This window comes from Typopeltis vanoorti, chromosome 17, assembly GCF_054136105.1.
Source record: "Typopeltis vanoorti isolate ZY-2024b chromosome 17, IOZ_Tvanoo_1.0, whole genome shotgun sequence".
Classification (NCBI taxonomy): domain Eukaryota; kingdom Metazoa; phylum Arthropoda; class Arachnida; order Uropygi; family Thelyphonidae; genus Typopeltis; species Typopeltis vanoorti.
In genome coordinates this window covers 52769814-52792616 of record NC_143565.1, presented here as the reverse complement: position 1 = coordinate 52792616, position 22803 = coordinate 52769814, and the positions used below count along the sequence as shown (strand labels likewise).

At 35.5% G+C, this 22803-nt stretch overlaps 1 protein-coding gene across 1 annotated transcript in view; it reads right to left on the bottom strand.

Annotated features, from left to right (window-relative positions):
* The window catches only part of LOC150097389 (transcription initiation factor IIA subunit 1-like), a 158183-nt gene that overhangs the window by 44081 nt on the left and 91299 nt on the right, over positions 1-22803 (bottom strand). Inside the window, exons 5-6 of the mRNA XM_090407218.1 lie at positions 11439-11531; positions 598-721 (exon numbers count right to left, since the gene is read on the bottom strand). Coding sequence (XP_090263344.1) covers positions 598-721; positions 11439-11531 — 217 coding nt within the window. The remainder of the gene's footprint in view (positions 1-597; positions 722-11438; positions 11532-22803) is intronic.

Here is a 22803-nt window from a genome sequence, read left to right as displayed (position 1 = left end):
CTTATGCTAGCTTGCATCTTGTTCGAAAGTATTGCCGAGAATATTATTTATTCCCTTATGGGATCACGGACGTAACTCAAACGGATGCAAGTCGAGGGATAACTGTATTATGACAATAATGGTACAACATTCTTATCTATGAAGATCACTGAGCAGCTGAAGATAGCATGAGATATGTTCTCTTCAGCTTTTTTTTTTTTTTTTTTTTTTTTTTTTTTTTAAAGATTCTTAGCATATCATGCATCTGCAAAAAAAAAAGAAACAAAGGCATTATTATTAACAATACATTTTGAAGAATAAAATTATTATTATTACAACTATTAACAATGCATTTTGAAGTATATGTTAAGCTAACAATATTACAGCAATCTCCTAAAGCAGGTGTCATAAATATTTAATTTCTCTGCATCTCCCCACACCTTATAAATAACCAGCAAATGGTTAACTGTCCGTCCTCCACCCATCTATAGTTAAGGATGTGATCTTGAATCCAGTAAGAGGATACTGAACATGCATACATTCTGAGCATCATAATGTAGAATACTATTAAATACAAACTGATCTGTTGAACAAAAAAGTATTTAAATATATAAATACCTTGGTGACCAGTTGATGGCTGGGCTTGAGTTGCATGTAATACTCCTCCTTGACTAAGTGCAGCCTGCTGCAGTATGGTGGCAAAATCAGGAGTTAGAGCAAATGTAGTGCCACCAGGACCAGACTAAATAAAGAAATTTGCATGTGTTTGTCAAAAGAATAGGAATTCATTTCTTATAATAGTATTAGACCAAAATTTTCTGAACCAAATCAAAAGACACGAACAAGCATACGTTTAATTGCAGATCATGCAATGAAAATATTACAGCATTTTCTTGACTTTAAAAAAATAATGTTATTTCAACTTTAAAGAAGGGATATGGTGTATTTATTTGTTATAAATGTTATTTAAAAACAAGCTTTTACAGTATGTCCATTTGAAAATTCTCATAAAAGAAATGCTCGATTTAGAAAGTTTTTTTCACTTGATTAGATTATAAATTAAAGATGCCAAGAGATTATATTATGTTCTTGGTTTAACCTTTATCTATATGCAAACAAAGTTTGCACATGAATTATCTTCATGAGTAGGCTAATGACTTCACATTATACACTTTTTTTAGCAACTTCAATTTATCAAAATACTTGATTAAAAGTGCTCAAGAACTATTTTGCAAAATTCATACAATTGTATTACTAATCAGGTTTGTTATATATGTTATATAGAAATAATTTGTTGGATGATGGTACAGACCTGGTAATATTGAGGATAATGACCAGGAAATGTATAAGCAATTGGGAAAAGAGCAATCATTATCACCATCAATTTCCTGATATGTACCCCCCAACGAGTGTTCAGGTTACTATGACAGCACTACATAGTTGACATTATTATTAATCTCCTATTTTATCCATGCCATCCTCACTAACAATTTTCCTCTAAATCAATCTATTACTTGTAAGCACTCCAATATTGTCATATTTAACATTTCGTGCTTCTAAGGCATGAAGTGCCTTAGTGCTTCTGGTGCCTTAGAAGGTCTGGGTTCTCTGGATCTCTTAGTGCTTCTAAGAAACCAGAGAAAGACCACTTGGTCTTTCTCTGGATCTCTTTCCTGTTATCTTGGCATCAAACACCAGTTTTGTTGACCTTTCTTCACCCATTCTATTCAAATGGTCATACAACCTTAAATTAGCTCTGCTGACACATTCTTGAATGCTAATAATGTCAAGGTCCTTTCTAATATTTTCATTCTTAACATAATTCTGCTTTAATTTTTCTCAGAACCCTCATATTTGTGGTCTCCAGTCTTTGATCAAGTGCTTTATTTCTAATCCAAATCTAAGATCCATAACTTAAAATTGGTTTAAACACTGACTTGTATATTGCTAGTTTTGTGTTTTGGCTAATTGTTCTCTTATTCCATATAAATTTATTCAGCTGGCTACTCACCATACCAGTTATTCTTATTCTGTTGTCTATTACCTGCCATCGTCACCAGTGATGGCTCGTAGCTTGAAATCGTGGGGGTGCTGCAACTTTCGAAATACACATACACACTGTAAGTACAGTGTATATGTGTTTGGATAAAATATCAAAATTATGGTAAAAATTTTTTACAAAATTAAACATGAAAAATATTGTTTATTATCAATAAAATTATACAATTTGGTATAATTCAAAATTACTTAAAAATAAAATCCATTCCTTTAAATGTAATTAAAGCAATGGATTAACAATTTTTGGACATTACAATTAAATCCTTTAATTGTAATGTCCAAATATTCAGAGACGGAGTAAACATGATACACACTACGAACACACAACTACTGGCGCAAACTGCATATAAACAACAGTGGAACTGAGCGACGGATAGTCCTGCATTAAGCTAATAGCTCACGTCTCACTATGACGTCCATATGCTTGTGCACGTAGCAATATGACACTGTGGTATTAAAAACTGGTTTAAACACTGACTTGTATATTGCTAGTTTTGTGTTTTGGCTAATTGTTCTCTTATTCCATATAAATTTATTCAGCTGGCTACTCACCATACCAGTTATTCTTTTTATGCTATTTATTTATTATTATTATTTATGCTAGCAGGATTGCTGCTAGCATCCTTCGCCCTCCTAAGTGCTAAAAGATGGATTTTCATTATTTTTTATACAAAATAAGAGAATTGTATAGGATTGTTGATGATAAAATTAAATATTACAAGCAAATATAAATAAATTAATAAATATATTTATATATCGAGAAAAATTGGGCGTATTGCAGTTCCGCAGTGCATGTGCACGAGACGTCTCTGATCGTCACTAAAAACTGTGCCTAAATAGCTGAACTATTTTACTTGTTCTATAGGATCTCTCTCTATTCAGAATACAGCTGAAGTTTTCTATCCACCTACCTATTTTCATAATTTTGGTCTTTTTATGACTGATTTTCATGCCAAATTTGTTAGTTGTTATTCAATTTAGTTAGTGAATCTTGGAGACTTGCACCAGACGTGTTTAGGAGTACAAAATCATCTGCATAAAGTAAAGAACTAAGTTTGACATCTCCAATTTTAACATCAGGCTTGATGCCACCTTCTGTCATAATGTAATCCATCAGATGATGAATAAGAGTGGAGATAATGTGCATCCTTGTCTTACCCTTGATTTTACATCAAACCATCTTCCTGTATTTCCTTCAATTCTAACTACTGACTTGGCAACTTAAATATAGATTATGTATTGCTCTGTATAATGTTCCATTTACCCCATACAATTAGTGTTTTTAAAAGTTTTTTTTCTAAGCATCTTGTCGTATATGCCTTTTCCAGATCTACTAAACTTAAGTACAGATCCTTGTCACATTTCCATGCTTTCTCAACTGTTTGTCTTAAAGGGAAAATCTGATCTTGACAACCTCTACTTGGCCCTGATCTTCTCCAAGTTTCTCTTCTACAATCTTTCTCAACCTCTTTTCAAATATGCTTGCATAAATCTTACCTGAACACTTAGTAAAGAAATTACTCTGTAATTCTCACATTCAGTTTTATTCCCCTTTTTATAGATAGGTACTATGAGAGCTCTACTCCTATCATTGGGAATTAGACCTGACCAGGCTCTCTGAATTATGCAGTGTAGCCACTGCAAAGCTTTTATACCTCCATAGTTAAGTATTTCAGTTGAATATCATCTACTCCAGCTACCATTTCACATTCAAGTTTTTGACAACTTTTTCTACCTCAAGTATTGATATGTACTCCTCTTTGCATTCCTCTTGAAAATTTTCTATTATGGTTCTGTCACTGCTTCGTTCATTTAACAATCTTTCAAAGTAATTACTCCAGACATTTACACTAGTGGCCAAAATTGTGGAAACCTTTTGGAAAAAGTGTATTTTTGAGGTTTGATGGCTCATAACACCACTTTTTTTGGTGTAATGCCATAAAATTATATATCAATGGAAAGATAATTTAATCAAGAATGTAATGCAACAAAGTTTTGTTCAATTATCTGTATCCTATGAAAAGTTATAGCCAAATAACCAGAAAAAAGCAGCACAACTTGCTTAGATTGATATGAAGTAGCTTTCCTTCATTTGAATGTAGCCAATGAGCATGAGTGTTTAGAGAGCCAATCAGGTATCTTGTTTTGGCAATGAGCCAATAAAGTCGCAGTAAGATTCAGCTATTGGTCATGTATTGGAGCTGAGAGGAGGACATTTGTCAATGTATTAATTATGTGATTGCTGTCAAGTTGGTTGATTTTTTTTGTGTTCATTCATTTAGTGAGCTTGTAAAATGTAATAAAATTAAAGAAATGGTGCAAAGAGTTGACTGGTCACCCAGAAAATGATGTAAAATAGTACCATTAAGTGAACAAGGCTACAGTTATGAAGAAATTAGAAGAAAAATTGGTGGAAACTTGACCAAAGGTGGCATTTCTTAATTTTTGAAGAGGTATAAGGAGACTCAGTCACTACAAAACAAGACTGGTAAAGGCAGGAAAAGGTGCACAACAGCAAGTGATGATAGAAGAATTGAGAGATTGTGCCTACGTGACAGAAGAAAATCATCTGGGTGTATACAAGATGAAATGGCGCAATACAATGTGAAGTTGAGTGCAAGGACTGTTCGACGCAGACTGCAGGAATTTGGTCTAAATGTTAGAATTCCACGAAAAAGCCATTTTTATCTCTCAAACAAAGGTTGAAAATATTAAACTGGGATAAAACCCATGTTAACTGGATAGTGGAACAATGTTATTTGGAGTGATGAGACCAAAATCTCCCTGTTTGGTAGTGATGGCATAAAATAAGTAAGGAGAAGAATCGGAGATTTGCATCCTGATTGCATTACACCTACCGTGAAACACCCACTTAGTGTTATAATCTGGGGTTATATGACATCAAATGGTGTGGGCAGAATTTGCATGTTTAATGGGAATATAAATGTCCAAAAATACATAAATGAAATACTTGAGCCCCAAACTGAAGCCTTCTGCAAGTGATCTTTTTTTCCCCAAGATAATGAAGCATTTATATTTCAACAAGATTCAGCTCCATGTCATTTTGCTGCTATGTGGAAAAAAGTGGTTTCAAGATAATCATATTCCACTGCTGGAATGCTTAACCCAATCGAAAATCTATGGAACCGACTAAAGAAACTTGTTAGTTAGAAGCAAACCCAGCAATAAAACCCAATTAATAGAAGCAATAATTCAATCTTGGTTTCACATTATAACAGCTGCAGAACTAAAAAACTTGGTTCACTCCATGGGAAGGCGTTGTAATTAACACTAAAGGTTACCCAACTAAGTATTAACTCACATTGTGAGAATTTTTGTATATCTCATTTTTTCTATGTGTTTCACTTTTCTTCTTTAATAATGCAATACCTTTTATGAAGGATTTTTTATTAGAACAGCAGTTATAAAAAGGAAAAGTGAAACACATAGAAAAAATGAGATATACATTTTTGATTAAATTATCTTTCCATTGATATATAATTTTATGGTATTACTCCAAAAAAAAGTGGTGTTATGAGCCATCAAACCTCAGAAATCCACTTTTTCCAAAAGGATTCCACAATTTTGGCCACTAGTGTAGGATATCTTCAGTTTTCATGTCAGCGTTAACATCTTTGATTCTTTTTAGAGTGCTCTTTCCTCCATTTCAAAGCCCTTCACAATAGCCTCCAGAACATTTTGCTACCTTCTGCCCACTTATTTGCTAGGAACTTTTGGTATGCTTTCTTCTTTTTCAGGACTGCTTCTTTAACTTCTTGTGTCCACCATATTCTTATTTTTCTATCCTTCAGATAATTTCGCCACATACCTCCTTAGCTGAATCAATCAGTCTTCTTCAGAATTTGCCACTGAGACTTCAGGCTTTGATTCTTTTTTACAATGTGTTTAATTTTTTCTTCAATAATGTTTGTATAGTTGAGTCTACAATTTACTTGTAAAAGCAACTCAACTTTAATTCTTTTTAAAACTTTCTTACATACTGTTCTTTTCAATGTAATATCCATCAATTTTTATCTTGCTTAGTACAAAGTAATGGTCACTTTCAATTTCAGATCTTCTGTACACTTTATCCTGAACAAGCATGAAGATATCACTATCAACAATGACACAGTCAATGAGGCTTTTTTTATTTCATTGTGTCACTACTAACACCATGTTGAAACATAGTGTTAGTATTAACTACTGCATATCCTGAGCAGAAGTCCAGTAAATACTTACCATTATTATTAACTTTACCCTTTTTTTCCAAGTTTTCCCAAATGTTCCTATATGTCTAGTGGCATTCATTTCCTACACTGCTGTTCAGATCTCCTCCCATTTTCTTTATGTACCATAGGCACAAATAAGTTTCATTGTCCATGTCCCCAATTTTTAAGTTTGTCCACATAACTACTTGAAACTGCCTTCCAATCAAGAAGTTTATCTTCATGTTTGGTATTGAATACTATCGCTATTCCTTCCTTTCCTTGATCATTATCGCCTGAAAATAACATCCTGTACTTATTATTTAGTAAACTCTCACCTGTTTTTGTCTTCTTTGTCTCAGCAATGCCAATTATGTCCATGTGGTACTTTTCCAATTCTTCTGCAAGTTCAATTTCCTTCCCATTGTGAAAAAAAAAAATGAACAGCCTATATTTCTACCCACTGCAGGGTGAAGGCCTCTCCCATTGTAGGAGGTTTTGGGTCTACTACTCCCATGGTGACCCAGTCCATATTGGAAGAGTGTCACAAACACCCATGCCTACGCGGGATTTGAACCCGCAGCCTCTTGGCTGGAGAGCGGATATGCTAACCACTCGGCCAACCAGGCCAGGTTAATTTCAATTAATGCTCCTTATATTGATGGTTCCCATTTCAGTTATTCTGATGTTGGGTTGTTATTCTTCTTCTATATATTGATTTGGAGCTTGTTCCAGTAGCTGACTTTTCAGTATTCACCCTTGTTTAACTGGGCAACACCCCAGTTGGCATGAAATCTCAATGTTGTACGTGTTATACCATCATATACATTTGTGATTTAAGCCAATTTGGTCAGTTAAGTCCCAAAGCCCATCCTCATTTGTTCAGTACCCAATAGATACCTACTAACATGGCACACCACGTGAAGGTGACGATTGGACATTACGTCAGAAGCCCCAGTAGGTTCTCTGCATTCCTGAAAAGTGATGTGGAGGTCTCCATTTATTTGGCTTTGACCTTTAATCGATTCCGGTGATCATTATATGTGATTTTAATTATAAACTGGGATGATGAGATAGCTACTAGAAGTAAAGAAAATGAAATTCAAGTTTTTGAGGGATAACTACCTCAGACAGTATATGTAACAGAGGGCACACAAGCATTAAGGGTTTTGGATTTGATCATCTCATCAAAGGATGTTATTATAAATAAGGTGTCAAATCTCTCTCCAGTTGGTGAGAGTGACCATGAAGTGATTATCTGGGTGGTTGGAAAAAATGTGAGAACTGCCATGAACTACAAGGTTGATGATTATGAGAAGTTCAGTAGAGAGCTTGCAGGTGTACCATGGAATGAGGAGTTGGGTGGAAAGAAGATCAATGCTACTGGGGTGATATTCCAGAACTATCTAGCAGAAGCAATGTCTAAATGTATTCCAAAGGTTAGAATGCTAAATAAGGTAGGTGTGAAATGGATGAATGAAGAGATTAAGCAACAGAAAAAAAAAAGGCATTATGGAAGCAACATAAGAATGACAAGAGTTAATTCCATGAGAAATACAAATAACAGGCAAGGAGGGGTGACTTGGTAAGAATAGCAAAAGTGAAGAATGAGCAGAAGTTAGCTATTGAAGCCAAAAAAAAAAAAAAGAAAAAGAATGATTATTGAAGGATGACAGTGATTGGAGAAAATGGTATAAGATGAACAATTGCTGCAGAGGATATACAGTAGTTGATGTAGTTAATGATCAGTTCATAAAGGTCGTTCATTCTTGTGAATGTGATATCATGGAAAGCTTGAGAGCAGTTGATGATAATGATGAGGAGAGAATGACTAAGTAAGCAAGAAGGTATATGGGGAATTGAGCAAATCTGATATTAAGACTGTGGGACTTGATATAACACTGCATATTTTGAAGGAATGTACCAGAAGGAAGATGCCAGAGTTCACATCAACTTTGACATACTTGTTTAATATGAGTTCTACATTGGATCAAGTGCAAAAGGAGTGGAAGGAAGGCAAGATTGCACTGCACTTTATAAAGGAGGTGACAGAATTCAAGCATCAAATTATGGGCCAATCTGTGTGTCAGCTGTGGTTAAAGTGTTGGAAAGGCTGGTGAGAATCAGGATCCAAAATTGGATGGCACGGATTTATTAAAGGAAGGCCATGTTTTAGTAATCGACTTACTTATTACAGTACACTAATAGCAGCACTGGATGTGGGAGATGGGGACACAGTAGTAAACTTAGACTTTGCAAATGCATTTGACAGATTACCACATAAGTTGATAGTCAAACTAGAGTGGATGAGGTTGGATATTAGACTCACTAGTATAATATCCAACACTGGATTGGAGAGTGGCTGTCTGATAATCAACAAGTTGTGAATGGAGGAGCAACATCCCAGAAGACAAAAGTCATTAGTAGGGGTCTTCAGGGCCATTTCTGTTTAACCTGTATGTTAATGATATTGGGGAAGATTTGAATGGTGATATATATGGTGTTTGCAGATGATGCAAAGTTGAGATGAACTATGAGGAGTAGAGCAGATGTTGTGGCCTTACAAGAAGATTTGAATGGCCTGAGTGAATGGACACTTGAATGGGGATGCCAGTTGCAAAATTTAAGGTTTTAAAATTTGGAAAACAAAGATTGAATGTAGAATTTACTCTCGGTGGAGATATATTGTTGGAGATGGAGGAAATACGAGGGTGGTCTAAAAAGTTCTCGGTCTAACAATGAAAAAACGGATTTATAATTTCAAAATTATTTTTCAACATAATCCCCCATAAGACTAATATTCAATCAAGCGATGCTCCAGCGCCATTATCCCATCCCTGTAGTGGTTCTCAGTAAGACCTGCAAAATACCCCTCTATAGCTGCAATCACCACTTGATTCGAAGAAAAATGCTGATCAGCGAGGAATAGTTATAGTTTTGGGAAGAGACAAGTCAGAGGGAGCCAAATCTAGGGAATAGGGTGGATGTTCCAACAATTTATAGTGCAGATCCTTTAATTTTCCCATTGCCAAAACACCTTGGTGGGCAAGGTGCATTGTCCTGATGAAATATGATTTTTTTTCTTCTGCAAACTGGGTCTTTTCTCATGAATTTTTTCATCTAGTCTGGTTAAAAGATCGGAATAATATTCCTCGGTTATCGTTTTACCCTGTTCAAGATAATTAATAAACAATATGCCTTTAACATCCCAAAACACCGATGCAATGACCTTTCCTGCTAATGGAACTTTGTCTTCTTTGGTGCTGAACAACCGGCTTGTGTCCACTGTTTTAACTGCTATTTGGATTCTGGTGTGTAATGGTGAATCCAAGTCTCATCCAATTGGAATAAATCGACATACAAAATCAGTTTTATCCTTGTTGAAAATCTCTGAATAGTGCTTGGAGCATTTTAACAAGGATAAAACTGATTTTGTATGTCGATTTATTCCAATTGGATGAGACTTGGATTCACCATTACACACCAGAATCCAAATAGCAGTTAAAAGCAAGTGCGCCACCCATCTTGCGCAAAGCTTTTTCATTTTCAATTCTTCATGCAAAATATATCCAACACATTCTTTTGAAATGCCTATAGTCTCAGCAATTTCACACACTTTGACTCGCCAGTCATCCAATACCATCTTGTGCACTTGATCACTTGATTTCTGGTGTTGTTACACTTTTTGGATGTCTTTCACATGGATCATCTTCAAGGCTGGTATGGTCATGTTTAAACTCAGCAGCCCATTTCTTAATTGTTGAACATGAAGGATAAGAGTGCCCATAAACTTTTATGAACTTTGAAGGCATTTCTTTTGGCGTTAAATCTTCTTTTACAAAGAATTTAATAACTGCATGATACTCAATTTTATCCATTTCAATGGATACAGACAACTGCATAAAACAAACTACTTGATAGAATGACTTGCAATTTCACATGGATGCTTATGACAGATGAACCAGCTTAGAAAAAAAAAAATCTTGCTGATAGTGTTGCCATCTATGGTCGAGACAGAGAACCTTTCAGACCACCCTCGTAAGATGATGGTGGATAAGGATCTAAAATTTAGAGGACAAATTGTGAGAACACAACAAATTCTGGCAATGATGCAGAGGATGTAGAAGTAAAGAGATTCCAGTTCATTTGTATAAGGCTCTAATTAGTCCACATATCGACTAACGTGCACAGATTTGGTCACCTGGTTTTTCAAAAGGATGAAGAGGTGTTCGAGAAGGTCCAGAGGCGACTGACTAAAATAGTCTCTGGACTGTTGAAAACGAAGAATGGTTGAGAACTATGCAATTTGCAGAGTCTAGTGGAGAGGAGGAGGAGGAGAGATGATATGATAGAGATGTACAAGTTGGTAATGGTGAGAGATTATGGAAGAATATAAGGAGGGTGGAAAGCTCATCTTTCTACAACAGATAAATAGCCTTCAGCCTCGTATCCAATTCACCATGGAAAAGGAAAATTCTGGTGCTTTATCACTTTTGGACATCCTGCTTACTCGAACTTCTTCTGGTACCTTATCTACAAGCGTCTTTAGAAAATCATTCTAAGCAGACTAGTTTGTCTGTTTAGAATGATGAAAAACCAGAGTTTCTGGGAGAGAGAAAAAAAAAACACTCCATATGAGACTAATTCACCTTTAATTGAAAGGTCCTAATAAAGGTTCTTCACAGGAAAGATACATGTGAACTATAATTTAATTATTAAAGTGTTAAATTCAAGTGAAATTTAACTTTTTTTTTTTTTTTCAAGAAAGTTTTCACTAAGTTGTTCATATAATGTATTAATAACTATCAGATGTGATTCAGGTCATTGAGAGTTGAACAAAACTGATATGTATCTTGGTTTTTTTTAAAAAATGTTCCACTACTTTTATTAACCACTGTGCATAATGACTGGACACTGTATTACATCTACACAGATGAGAAGTAAAAGAATAGTTTTCTCTGAAGCCCATATTTATATAGCTAGCTATAAAAATATGGGTTTCAAAAAAAAAAAAACTATTCTTTTATTTGATATGTGCATTTATAAAGTGCTTATAGCATAAATATGTGCATAAATATTTAATTTTACAAAATATTAATTGTCATGCATAATGATAAGTTAAAAAAAAATAACTATTTATATTTATATACAACAAAAAAATTATAGAAATGCTTCGCATCTTTAATTCTTATTTACCACCAAAGTCTGCAATCCAGCCTGAGCAAGATGAGTGGGAAGAGCCAATGTAAGTTTCTGTGGTACTCCAATCACGGTTTTTTGGCCATCATTCTAGGATAATAAAACAGAATTAATAATTTTCCTAGTGCAACTTTTATAGCAACATGACATTCCAGGTTGAGCCCTTGTACATCTGAGGTCTTAAGAAATGAAGATCAACTTTAATTCTCAAGTTGTCATAAAAAGTATGTTATTTTACTTGATACAGTGGAGCTTAAAGCAATTCACTTCTTACTACTGGCATACTAATTTTTAATCAGGACTTTACCTTATTTTAAATTAAGATTAAATGAAACAGGTTTTTTTTTATATGAATCTCACCCATGAAAACCTATACATTAGTACTGTCAGCAGGCTAAGGATTAAATAATTGAGAAACTTGCTCTAGAGACCAAACAAGTGATCTTTACAAGCCATTTAAGACTGCCAATAAGTAAAATACTACGCTCACATTGAGAATTTCTCCAAACCTGTCCATGGCACATATCTAGAGATGGACAATGTACGAAAAGAGATTTTGCTACTACAAATGATGGAACCTGTCCTGGCAGCCTGCAAGTGGTGAAACCATTGACAGTTAATGACTGCCTCTATCAGACAGGACTGAGGGGTTTTTTTTAAAATAAAAATGGGCTTTCTTCCATGCTATAGAGTGGTATTAACTGAGTATAAATAGTGCAGAAACTGGAGGTAGGATACTGTTGGGATTAAAACTCTGATATCTAGCTTATTTAAGATTATTATTTATTTATTTTTTTATGGCAAAAGGCCATGGTTGGAAGTGATCTGCCTTGGTCATCTATCCAGAAGTTTCAGGAAAAGAATGATGTCATGAACTGTCTTCAGTTGTTATAATAGTGTCATCTGAGAGAGAGAGAGAGAGAGAAAGAAGTAGAAATGCAAATAGATGGACAGATTTCTGGAGAAGAACAAACAGATGAATAGCTTTTTCAAACAACCAGAAAGAAGCACAACTGCAATTTTATTAAGTTTTTAGCAGTTATGCTGACGGATGATTTGTAATTTTTTACAGGCTTCAGTGAAGAATGAGAATGAAGCTAGTGTAGATACTTGCAATATGTTCTCCCTTCCCCCAGACATTATTAAAAAAAAAAAAAAAATACAACTTAGACATGGTTATTCTGAATGGGATAGGGAACAAGGCCTTGATTCCAATATACAAAGTATATGTAATTTGATTGGAAAGGGTTGCTTAAGAGTCAAAGCCAAATAACTGGGAGGAGACTTTCACATCACCATTAAGGAATGTTCAATCCTCAACTTCACATGATGCACTCTGTTACTAGGTATCTCCATAGATACTGAATGAATGAGGATAGGCTGGCAATTTGGAATTTAGCCAACTAAATTGTACTGTATTGCCTTAAACCAGAAATGATGGTACAACATGATGAAATTTCATGCTGTCTGCAGCATCAACCACTTAAACAAGATCCCCACTGTTTTCGTCAGGGAAACAAGGCAAACAGTGAAAAGTCAGCTACTGGAACAATCTCCAACTCAACATCTAGAAGAAGAATAAACTCATCCGAAGAACTGAAGATAGGAACCATCAATATAAGGAGTGTTAATGGAAAGGAAATCGAACTTGCCGAAGAATTGGAAAAGAACCACGTGGACACAACTGGCATTTACCGAGACAAAGAAGACAAAAATGAGATTTTACTAAATAATAAGTAAAGGATGTTATATTCAGGCAAATAATGATCAAGGAAAGGAAGGAATATTGATAGCACATTCAACACTGAACATAAAGATAAACTTCTTTTTTGGAAGGCAGTTTCAAGTAGAGTGATTTGGGGATACTTCAAAATGAGGAAATGGACAATGAAACCTATGGTCTCATTCTTCCTTAGAAGCTCCCTCAGAAGAATTAGAAAAAGTTTTTGGTTCATTAGAACAGTCAGCAGACAAAAGAAAATGGAGAAAGTGGTCCTTGTTGGATATCTGAACAGCAAAGTAGGAAATAAATCCCACCAAGCATATAGGAACATTTTGGGAAAATTTTGAGAAAATGGCAAAGCTAATATTATTATTAACTGAGTATTTATTGGTAAGTATTTATTTCTGCTCAGGATATGGAGTAGTCATTATAAACACTATGTTTCAACATAAACATGTGCACAATTTCACGGAGAGAGAAAACAAAGAAAAGCTGCATTGACTACATCATAGTTGATGCTGGTTGAGGATACAAGAGTGTACCAGAGGATTTGAAATTGGAAGTGACTATTACTTAGTACTAAGCAGGATAAAAATGGGTATCACATTGAAAAGAATAGTGTGGTGAAGTATATCAGAAAGTTTTATGGAGAACTAAAGTTGAACAGCTTTTACAGGTAAACTGTCGACTTTACTATACAAATGTTACTGAAGAAAAAAATGAAACAAACTGAAAACAAGAACCAAACTATGGATTCTCAATGGCAAACTCTCAAGCCTCACATTTCTTAAACAATACATATTCAGCAATAGTATATGAAGTATTTGTGGCTTGTTTTTTCTTCTTATGTGAATTGTACCCATAAAATGTTGTGGATGGAATTTACATTCAGACAATGTCTCTGAAAAAGATATTGATTCAACTAAGGAAGTATGTGGTGAAGTTGCCTGCAAGGATGGAACAATAAGAACACAATGGTGGACATAAGAAGTTAAAGAAGCAGTCCTGGAAAAGAAGAAACATTCTAAAAGTTCCTAGCAAATAAGTAGCCAAACAAAAGACTGGTAAAAGTAGGGAAAAGAAATATCATGAAGGCTGCAAAATGTTCTGGATGCTATTGAAGAAGCTTAGAATGGATGAAAAAGTACTGTAAAAGGAATCTGATGATAATGGTGACATGAAAACTGAAGATAAGAATATCCTACATATCTGGAGTACAGGCAGCTCTGGGTTTACGCTGGTTCAATTTATGCTGATTCACAATAACGGCAGTTGCCTGTGCATGCGTTCTTACTATAGTGTGGTTGACTGAGAAATGATGCTAGCAGGCACTAGTGTTTGAGTGTGTACCGAGCTACTACGACGTATATGTATCAAACCTAGTTTTAATGTTGAATCTACCTAATTGTTCTATTTAATTTTTTTATGTACATACATATTTAAATTGATAAAGTATGTAATTACATATGTAATTTGATAAAGTACGTAATTACAATGATAAAAGAAGTGCAGAAAAGTTAGCAGAACTTGGTGTTAAGAAGGTGCAGAAATCAATCACACTTGAAAAGAAGATGGAGGTGATTCGAAGAATGGAAGATGGGTAAACACGTGCTAATGTCTGTAGAAGTATGAACTTACCTCCATCGACTGTTACTACAATTATAAAAAATGCAGATAGAATAAAACAGTCTGCACAACAATCTACGGCAGCACTAAATGCAAAACATGTGCGTTACAGCAGGGGTAAACTTCAGGAAAAAATGGAAAAATTATTATCATTATGGGTGGATGACTTGAATCAGAAAAACATTCCTCTGACACAGGCTGTTATAACTGAGAAAGCAAAAATAATTTTTGAGGATCTTAAAAAGACAGATGGAGGTGAAGAAACATTTTTAGGAAGCAAAGGTTAGTTCATGAGATTTAAGTCTCGAAGTAAATGCCACAGTATCAAATTATGTGGTGAGGTGGCAAGTGCAGATGTTGTGGCATCGGCTGCTTTTCCTAAAGAATTTCAAGACTGTGTAGAACAAGGAAGTTATCCTCCTGATCTCATTTTTAATGTTGATGAGACTGGGCTCTACTGGAAAAAGTTGCCATCATGCACCTTCATTTCCTGTGAAGAACATTCCACTCCAGGTTTTAAAGCTGCAAAAGATAGACTTACGCTTTTGTTGGGTGCAAATGTCTCCGGAACTTTGAAGCTTAAACCAATGTTGGTGTACCATTCACAAACACCACGTGCCTTCAAGGGTCTAAAAGCCATGGTCTATTGGAAATGGGACAAGAAAGCTTGGGTTACACAAGACATTTTGTTTTTATAGATTGGTATACAAATTATTTTTGTCCTACCATGCTTCGCTTCTGTAAAGAAAATGATTTGCCAGCCAAGGCATTGCTTCTCTTGTATAATGCCCCTGGACATCCTCAAAACCTTGCTGAAGTAAGAACACCATTGGATGTCAAGGTTGTTTACATGCCCCCAAACACGACATCGCTTTTGCAACCAATGGATCAGGGGATTGGGATTATATCAATCTTCAACGCCTATGACCTCTGTCTAATATTTATGGAAATGTCTTGTAAGAGTCTTGGACACTTCAGGAAAAACTATTAAAGACTATTGGCGATCAGTCGATATTTTGAAGGGCATTAACAACATCGAGGCAGCTTGGAACGACGTGTCAGCAAAGTGTTTAAAAGGAGCATGGCAAAAACTTCTTTCAGCATTTATACACAACTTCGAGGAATTAGAGCAAGGGGAGAATGTTATTGAAGATGTTACCAAGCTTGACCGAGAGGTGGAATTGTATGATATTACAGCTGAAGATGTGGCAGAAGTCTTAGAGAGCCATGATCAACAGCTTTCCAATGAAGACTTAAAAAAGAATTAGCCGAACAATTAAGTCAACATCCAAAGGAGAAGAAAGAAAACGAAGAAGGTCGTCTGAGAGATATGAAAACGGCCGATTCACAGTGTATCCTTGCAAGCATAGAGACATTGATTGATGAACTCTGCAAAATGAACCACAATTGGGAAGGGAGTACGAATGTAAAAAGGAGTGTAATTGCACCTATTCGACCTTACTGAACTCCTTAAAGAAAGAAAAAGTAAATCTAAACACTGGATAATTTTTTTTAAAAAAATGCAGGTGATCCGAAACCAGGAACTTCAACATAGAAATACGTAATATCTTTTTGAAGTTTCATATTTTTTGTATATAAATTTTGTTTTGTTTTTGTTATTAATAATTTTATTTTAACAAATATATATATGTATGTATTATCAAAGGTTTAAATATAATAATGTTACAAATATTTCATGTGCATATTTTTTGACTGCGCAGAACATAACTTCATATCTCCCCCTCATTAAAATTGGGTTCGGTTTATGCATGTTTTTTCAGGAACGGAATTGAGGCATAAACTGAGAGCTGCCTGTACTAACTTTGAAAGACTGTTAAATGAACGAAGCAGTGACAGAACCATAATAGAAAATTTTCAAGAGGAATGCAAAGAGGAGTACACATCAATACATGAGGTAGAAAAAGTTGTCAAAAACTTGAATGTGAAATGGTAGCTGGAGTAAATGATATTCAACTGAAATACTTAAGTACGGAGGTATAAAAGCTTTGCAGTGGCTACACTGCATAATTCAGAGAGCCTGGTCAGGTCTAATTCCCAATGATAGGAGTAGAGCTCTCATAGTACCTATCTATAAAAAGGGGAATAAAACTGAATGTGAGAATTACAGAGTAATTTCTTTACTAAGTGTTCAGGTAAGATTTATGCAAGCATATTTGAAAAGAGGTTGAGAAAGATTGTAGAAGAGAAACTTGGAGAAGATCAGGGCCAAGTAGAGGTTGTCAAGATCAGATTTTCCCTTTAAGACAAACAGTTGAGAAAGCATGGAAATGTGACAAGGATCTGTACTTAAGTTTAGTAGATCTGGAAAAGGCATATACGACAAGATGCTTAGAAAAAAAACTTTTAAAAACACTAATTGTATGGGGTAAATGGAACATTATACAGAGCAATACATAATCTATATTTAAGTTGCCAAGTCAGTAGTTAGAATTGAAGGAAATACAGGAAGATGGTTTGATGTAAAATCAAGGGTAGGACAAGGATGCACATTATCTCCACTCTTATTCATTATCTAATGCAGTGCTTCCCAAACTTATGGATGCCAAGGCCCCCTTTGGAAAAATTAAAATAGTTCATGTCTCCCATCGAAAAAAAAATCTTAATATAGATATTCAATACAATTTATATTCAAGATTTTGCATTTGTAATCTTTTTTGTGTTTCTTATCAATATCTTTTAAAATGAAACTTATAAATAAGAATATATTTACTAATATTCATTAATCGCTGAAATGCACAAGAAGAAAAATTTGTGAACCAACTCCAATGTGCGATTATTTTATTAAAATATAAAAAAGAACACTTAGGCACGATTTTTAGTGAAGATGGCAAATTAAATTGGGTGCTTAAGGGTCAAAGCTGTATAACTGAGAGGAGACCTCCACATAGCCTTTAAAGGAATGTGGAGAACCGACCAGGGCTTCTGACCCAATGTCCAATCCTCACCTTCTCGTGGTGCACCCTGTTGGGTATCTACTTGGATACTGAACGAACGAGGATGGGCTAGCAATTTGGGATTTAGCCGACCAAACTGTATTCTTATTGGTTAAACCAAAATAAACAATGGTACAACATGACAAAATTTCATGCCGGCTGGGGCATCGCCCGGTTAAAAAACCCCCGTTGTTTTCGCCAGGGAACCAGGGCAAACAGCGAAATGTCAGCTACTGGAACAAATCTGAAAACAAACCCCAACTCAACATCACCAGAGTTAAAGATAGGTACTATCAATGTAAGATGCCTGAATGGCAAAGAAAGGGAGCTAGCTGAGGAATTAGATAAGTACCAGATCGACATAATAGGGATGACTGAAACAAAAAAGACCAAAATTGGTGAGATCTTTCTGAGCAATAAATACAAAATGTTATTCAGGCAATGACAATCAAGGAAAAGAAGGAGTAGCCATAGTATTCAACACAAAATACGAGGCTAATCATCTTGAATGGCAGTCAGTCTCGAGTAGAGTAATGTGGGCAAATATGAGAATGGGACAATGAGACTTATTTGTGCCTATGGTCCCACAGAAGGTTCTACTAAGGTAGAAGTGGAGGAATTTTTTGAGGCTTTAGAAAAAGCAACTGAAAAAATGAAAAAGGAAAAGTTGGTCCTTGTTGGGGATCTAAATAGCAGAGTAGGAAATGATTGTGAGACATACAAAAACATTCTGGGAAAATTTGGAGAAAAGAGCAAAGCTAATAATAATAATGGCAAATTTCTGTTGGTTTCTGCTCAGGACATGGACTGCTTATTACTAACACCATTTTTCTAACATAAAAATGTGCACAAATTCACATGGAGAGAAGAGGCTAGGAATAAGAAAAGTCTCATTGACTATGTTATTGTTGATAGTGATATTTTCTCCCTGGTGCAGGACACCAGAATGTACAGAGGATTTGAAATTGGAAGTGATCACTATTTAGTCTTGAGCAGGACAAAATTGAATTTCATATTGAAAAGAATAACATGTAAGAAAGTTTTAAAGCGAATAAAAGCTGAGCAGCTCTCAGATGTGAACTGTAGACTAAAATACACAAAGATTATTGAAGAAAAATGATAGAATTTGAGAACAGGAATCAAACATTGGAGATTCAGTGGCAAACTCTGAAGAATACATTGATTGATTCAGCCAGAGAGGCATGTGGTGAGGTTGTCTGCAAGGATAAAAAAATGAGAACTCCTTGGTGGACACAGGAAGTTAAAGAGGCAGTGAAAGTAAAGAAGAAAGCATATCAAACATTTCTGTCAAATAAGTCAGCTTGTGCTCTTAGAGAATATAGAGACAAATGCAAGAATGCTAAACATTGTGTAAAACTAGCTAAACAAAAGTCATGGGAGGACTTTGGCAAGAATATAGAAAATAAATATCAAGAAGGTGGCAAAATATTCTGGAGGTTGTTGAAGAAGCTTAGGACTGGGGGAAAGAGTGCTGTAAAAGGAGTTAGAGATGATAAAGGTGACATGAAAACGGGAGAAAAAGATATCCTTGAAGTATGGAGTAATTACTTTGAAAAACTGCTAAATGAAACAAGCAGTGATGACAGCACAGTGGTAAAAAACACTGACCAGGCATGCAGTCAGAAATACATATCCATACTTGAAGTAGAAAAAGCCATCAAAGGCTTGAAATGTGGAAAGGCAGCAGGAGTAGATGATATTCGACCAGAAATGCTGAAGTATGGTGATATAAGAGTCTTACAGTGGCTGCACTGCATAGTTCAGAAAGCCTGGACAGAGGGACGAATTCCCGATGATTGGAGTAGAGCTCTCATAGTACCCATATATAAAAAGGGAAATAAAACTGAATGTGAGAATTACAGAGGTATTTCACTACTGAGTGTTCCTGGCAGGATCTAGGCAAGTATACTTGAGAAACGGTTGAGAAGAATTGTGGAAGAAAAGCTTGGTGAAGAACAAGCTGGATTCAGGCCAAATAGAGGCTGTCAGGATCAGATCTTCACTTTACGACAAATAGTTGAGAAAGCATGGGAATATAACAAAGATCTGTATTTAAGTTTTGTCGATTTGGAAAAGGCATATGACAAGGTGCCAAGAGAGAAGCTATTCAATATGCTGCAGTTATATGGTGTCAATGGGGCATTATATCGAGCAATACTTAGTCTTTATTTGAGTTGTAAGTCAGCAGTTAGAATTGAAGGAAGTACAGGAAGATGGTTTAATGTTAAATCTGGAGTGAGACAAGGATGTACATTATTCCCTCTGTTATTCGTTATCTATATGGATCACATTATGAAGGAAAGTGGTATTAAACGTGATATCAAAATTGGAGATGTTAATGTCAGCTCTTTGCTTTATGCGGATGATGTTATACTTCTAAATAAATCTGCCACATGTTTGCAATATTCTCTGACTAAATTGAATAGCTGTTGTAATAGATATGGTATGAAGGTCAGCAATAAAAAGACAAAGACAATGAAAATAGGCAGAATCATTGAAAATGTCAACTGTGTTGTGAATGGAGAACCTGTGGAACAAGCAAAACATTTCAGCTACTTAGGCACGATTTTCACTGAAGATGGTAAATCAAATATAGAAATAGACAACAGAATCAGCAAAGCTGGTATAGTGGGAAGTCAACTGAATAAATTCATATGGAATAAGAGAGAAATTAGTTGGAACACTAAATTAGCTGTATACAAGACAGCGTTCAAACCAGTTTTAACTTATGGATCTGAGAGCTGGGTCAGAAATAAAACACTTGACCAAAGACTAGTGACCGCAGATATGAGTCCTGAGAAAGATTAGAGGCATGGACAGATGGCATCAATGGCAATATCATATTAAAAACGAGGATATTAGATAAGAACTTGACATTATTAGCATCGAGGAATGCGTTACACAATAATAGGGGTGATTGAAACAAAAAAATACAAAAACTGGTGAGATCTTTCTGTACAATAAATACAAAATGTTATATTCAGGCAATGACAATCAAGGAAAAGAAGGAGTAGCCATAGTATTCAACACAAAATACGAGGCTAATCTTCTTGAATGGCAGGCAGTCTGAAGTAGAGTGATGTGGACAAATATCAGAATGGGGAACTGGACAAGGAGACTTATTTGTGCCTATGGTCCCATAGAAGATTCTACTAAAGTAGAAGTGGAGGAATTCTTTGATGCTTTAGAAAAAGCAACTGACACAATGAAAAAGGAAAAGTTGGTCCTTGTTGGGGACCAAGGAAAAGAAGGAGTAGCCATAGTATTCAACACAAAATACGAGGCTAATCTTCTTGAATGGCAGGCAGTCTGAAGTAGAGTGATGTGGACAAATATCAGAATGGGGAACTGGACAAGGAGACTTATTTGTGCCTATGGTCCCACAGAAGATTCTACTAAAGTAGAAGTGGAGGAATTCTTTGATGCTTTAGAAAAAGCAACTGACACAATGAAAAAGGAAAAGTTGGTCCTTGTTGGGGATCTAAATAGCAGAGTAGGAAATGATTGTGAGACATACAAAAACATTCTGGGAAAATTTGGAGAAAAGAGCAAAGCTAATAATAATGGCAAATACCTGTTGGATTTCTGCTCAGGACATGGACTGGTTATTACTAACACCATGTTTCAACATAAAAATGTGCACAAATTCACATGGAGAGAAGAGGCAAGGAATAAGAAAAGTCTCATCGACTATGTTATTGTTGATAGTGATGTTTTCTCCCTAGTGCAGGACACCAGAGTGTACACAGGATTTGAAATTGGAAGTGATCACTATTTAGTCTTGAGCAGGATAAAATTGAATTTCATATTGAAAAGAATAACATGTAAGAAAGTTTTAAAGCGAATAAAAGTTGAGCAGTTCTCAGATGTGAACTGTAGACTAACATACACAAAGATTATTGAAGAAAAAATTGAAAGAGTTTCAGGACAGGAACCAAACCTTGGAGATTCAGTGGCAAGCCTTGAAGAAAACTCTGATTGATTCAGCCACAGAGGTATGTGGTGAGGATTGTCTGCAAAGGATAGAAAAATCAGAACTCCATGGTGAACACAGGAAGTTAAAGAGGCAGTGAAGGAAAAGAAGAAATCATATCAAAAGTTCCTGTCAAACAAGTCAGCTTGTGCTCTTAGAGAATACAGAGACAAATGTAAGAAAGCGAAACATTGTGTAAAACTAGCTAAACAAAAGTCATGGGAGGACTTTGGCAAGAAAATAGAAAATAAATATCAAGAAGGTGGTAATGTTACATCCTAAATGAAGCACATTATTAAAGAAACAATTCATTCAGGATTTAACAAGTCAGAAAAATCAGCTGAGAGAATAAACTTGTACTCTAGCAGAAGAAATAAAGTACTAACTGTAAATAGAAATAGAATTACCTCCTTTTAGTAGAATTGTAATGTCATGTAAAGAACTTTGTGTATAAATTAGTGTTATATGAAATGCATCATGTATACAATGAATGGGTAAATTAATTTAAACATTAGTCCAAAGGTCACGGGCATGCCTGAGGCACTGGCAATCTCGGAAAGCTATGCACATTCATTTCCTGGAAGAAAGTGGTAGCGATCCCGCAATATGTCAAAGTTCCTGCGGACAAAGTGAGTAGCGGGCAGGAAAAAGATCGTGGAAAGTAAGAGGGCGCTATCACAGCTAGTAATAGGGTGCTAAAAAGGGGGGAAGTGAAGAGAGAATAAAAAGGGTTTGCGCCCCTTTATCAAGGCTTTTTTCGCCTGTTTTGCTGGATGATGATTTACTTCTCCCATGGACCGGTAGTTCCTGATGGTGTTTCTTGGTGAAAGTTTGATATCGGATGGTGCGCCTTTCCCTTCGATGCCTGAATTTCTGCTGGTACTAAAGCATGAGATATTGGCATATGCTGCCTCCGCTGAAAGTTCCGACGGAATAATATCTCGGACATATATTATGAACCGGCAGCTAGAAACGAGGATGGCCCAAAACAAATCAAGAAAAGATGAGGGAAAAACGCCAGGTGTAGAGCATAGTTTAATCTGATGACCATAGTGGCCCACCACA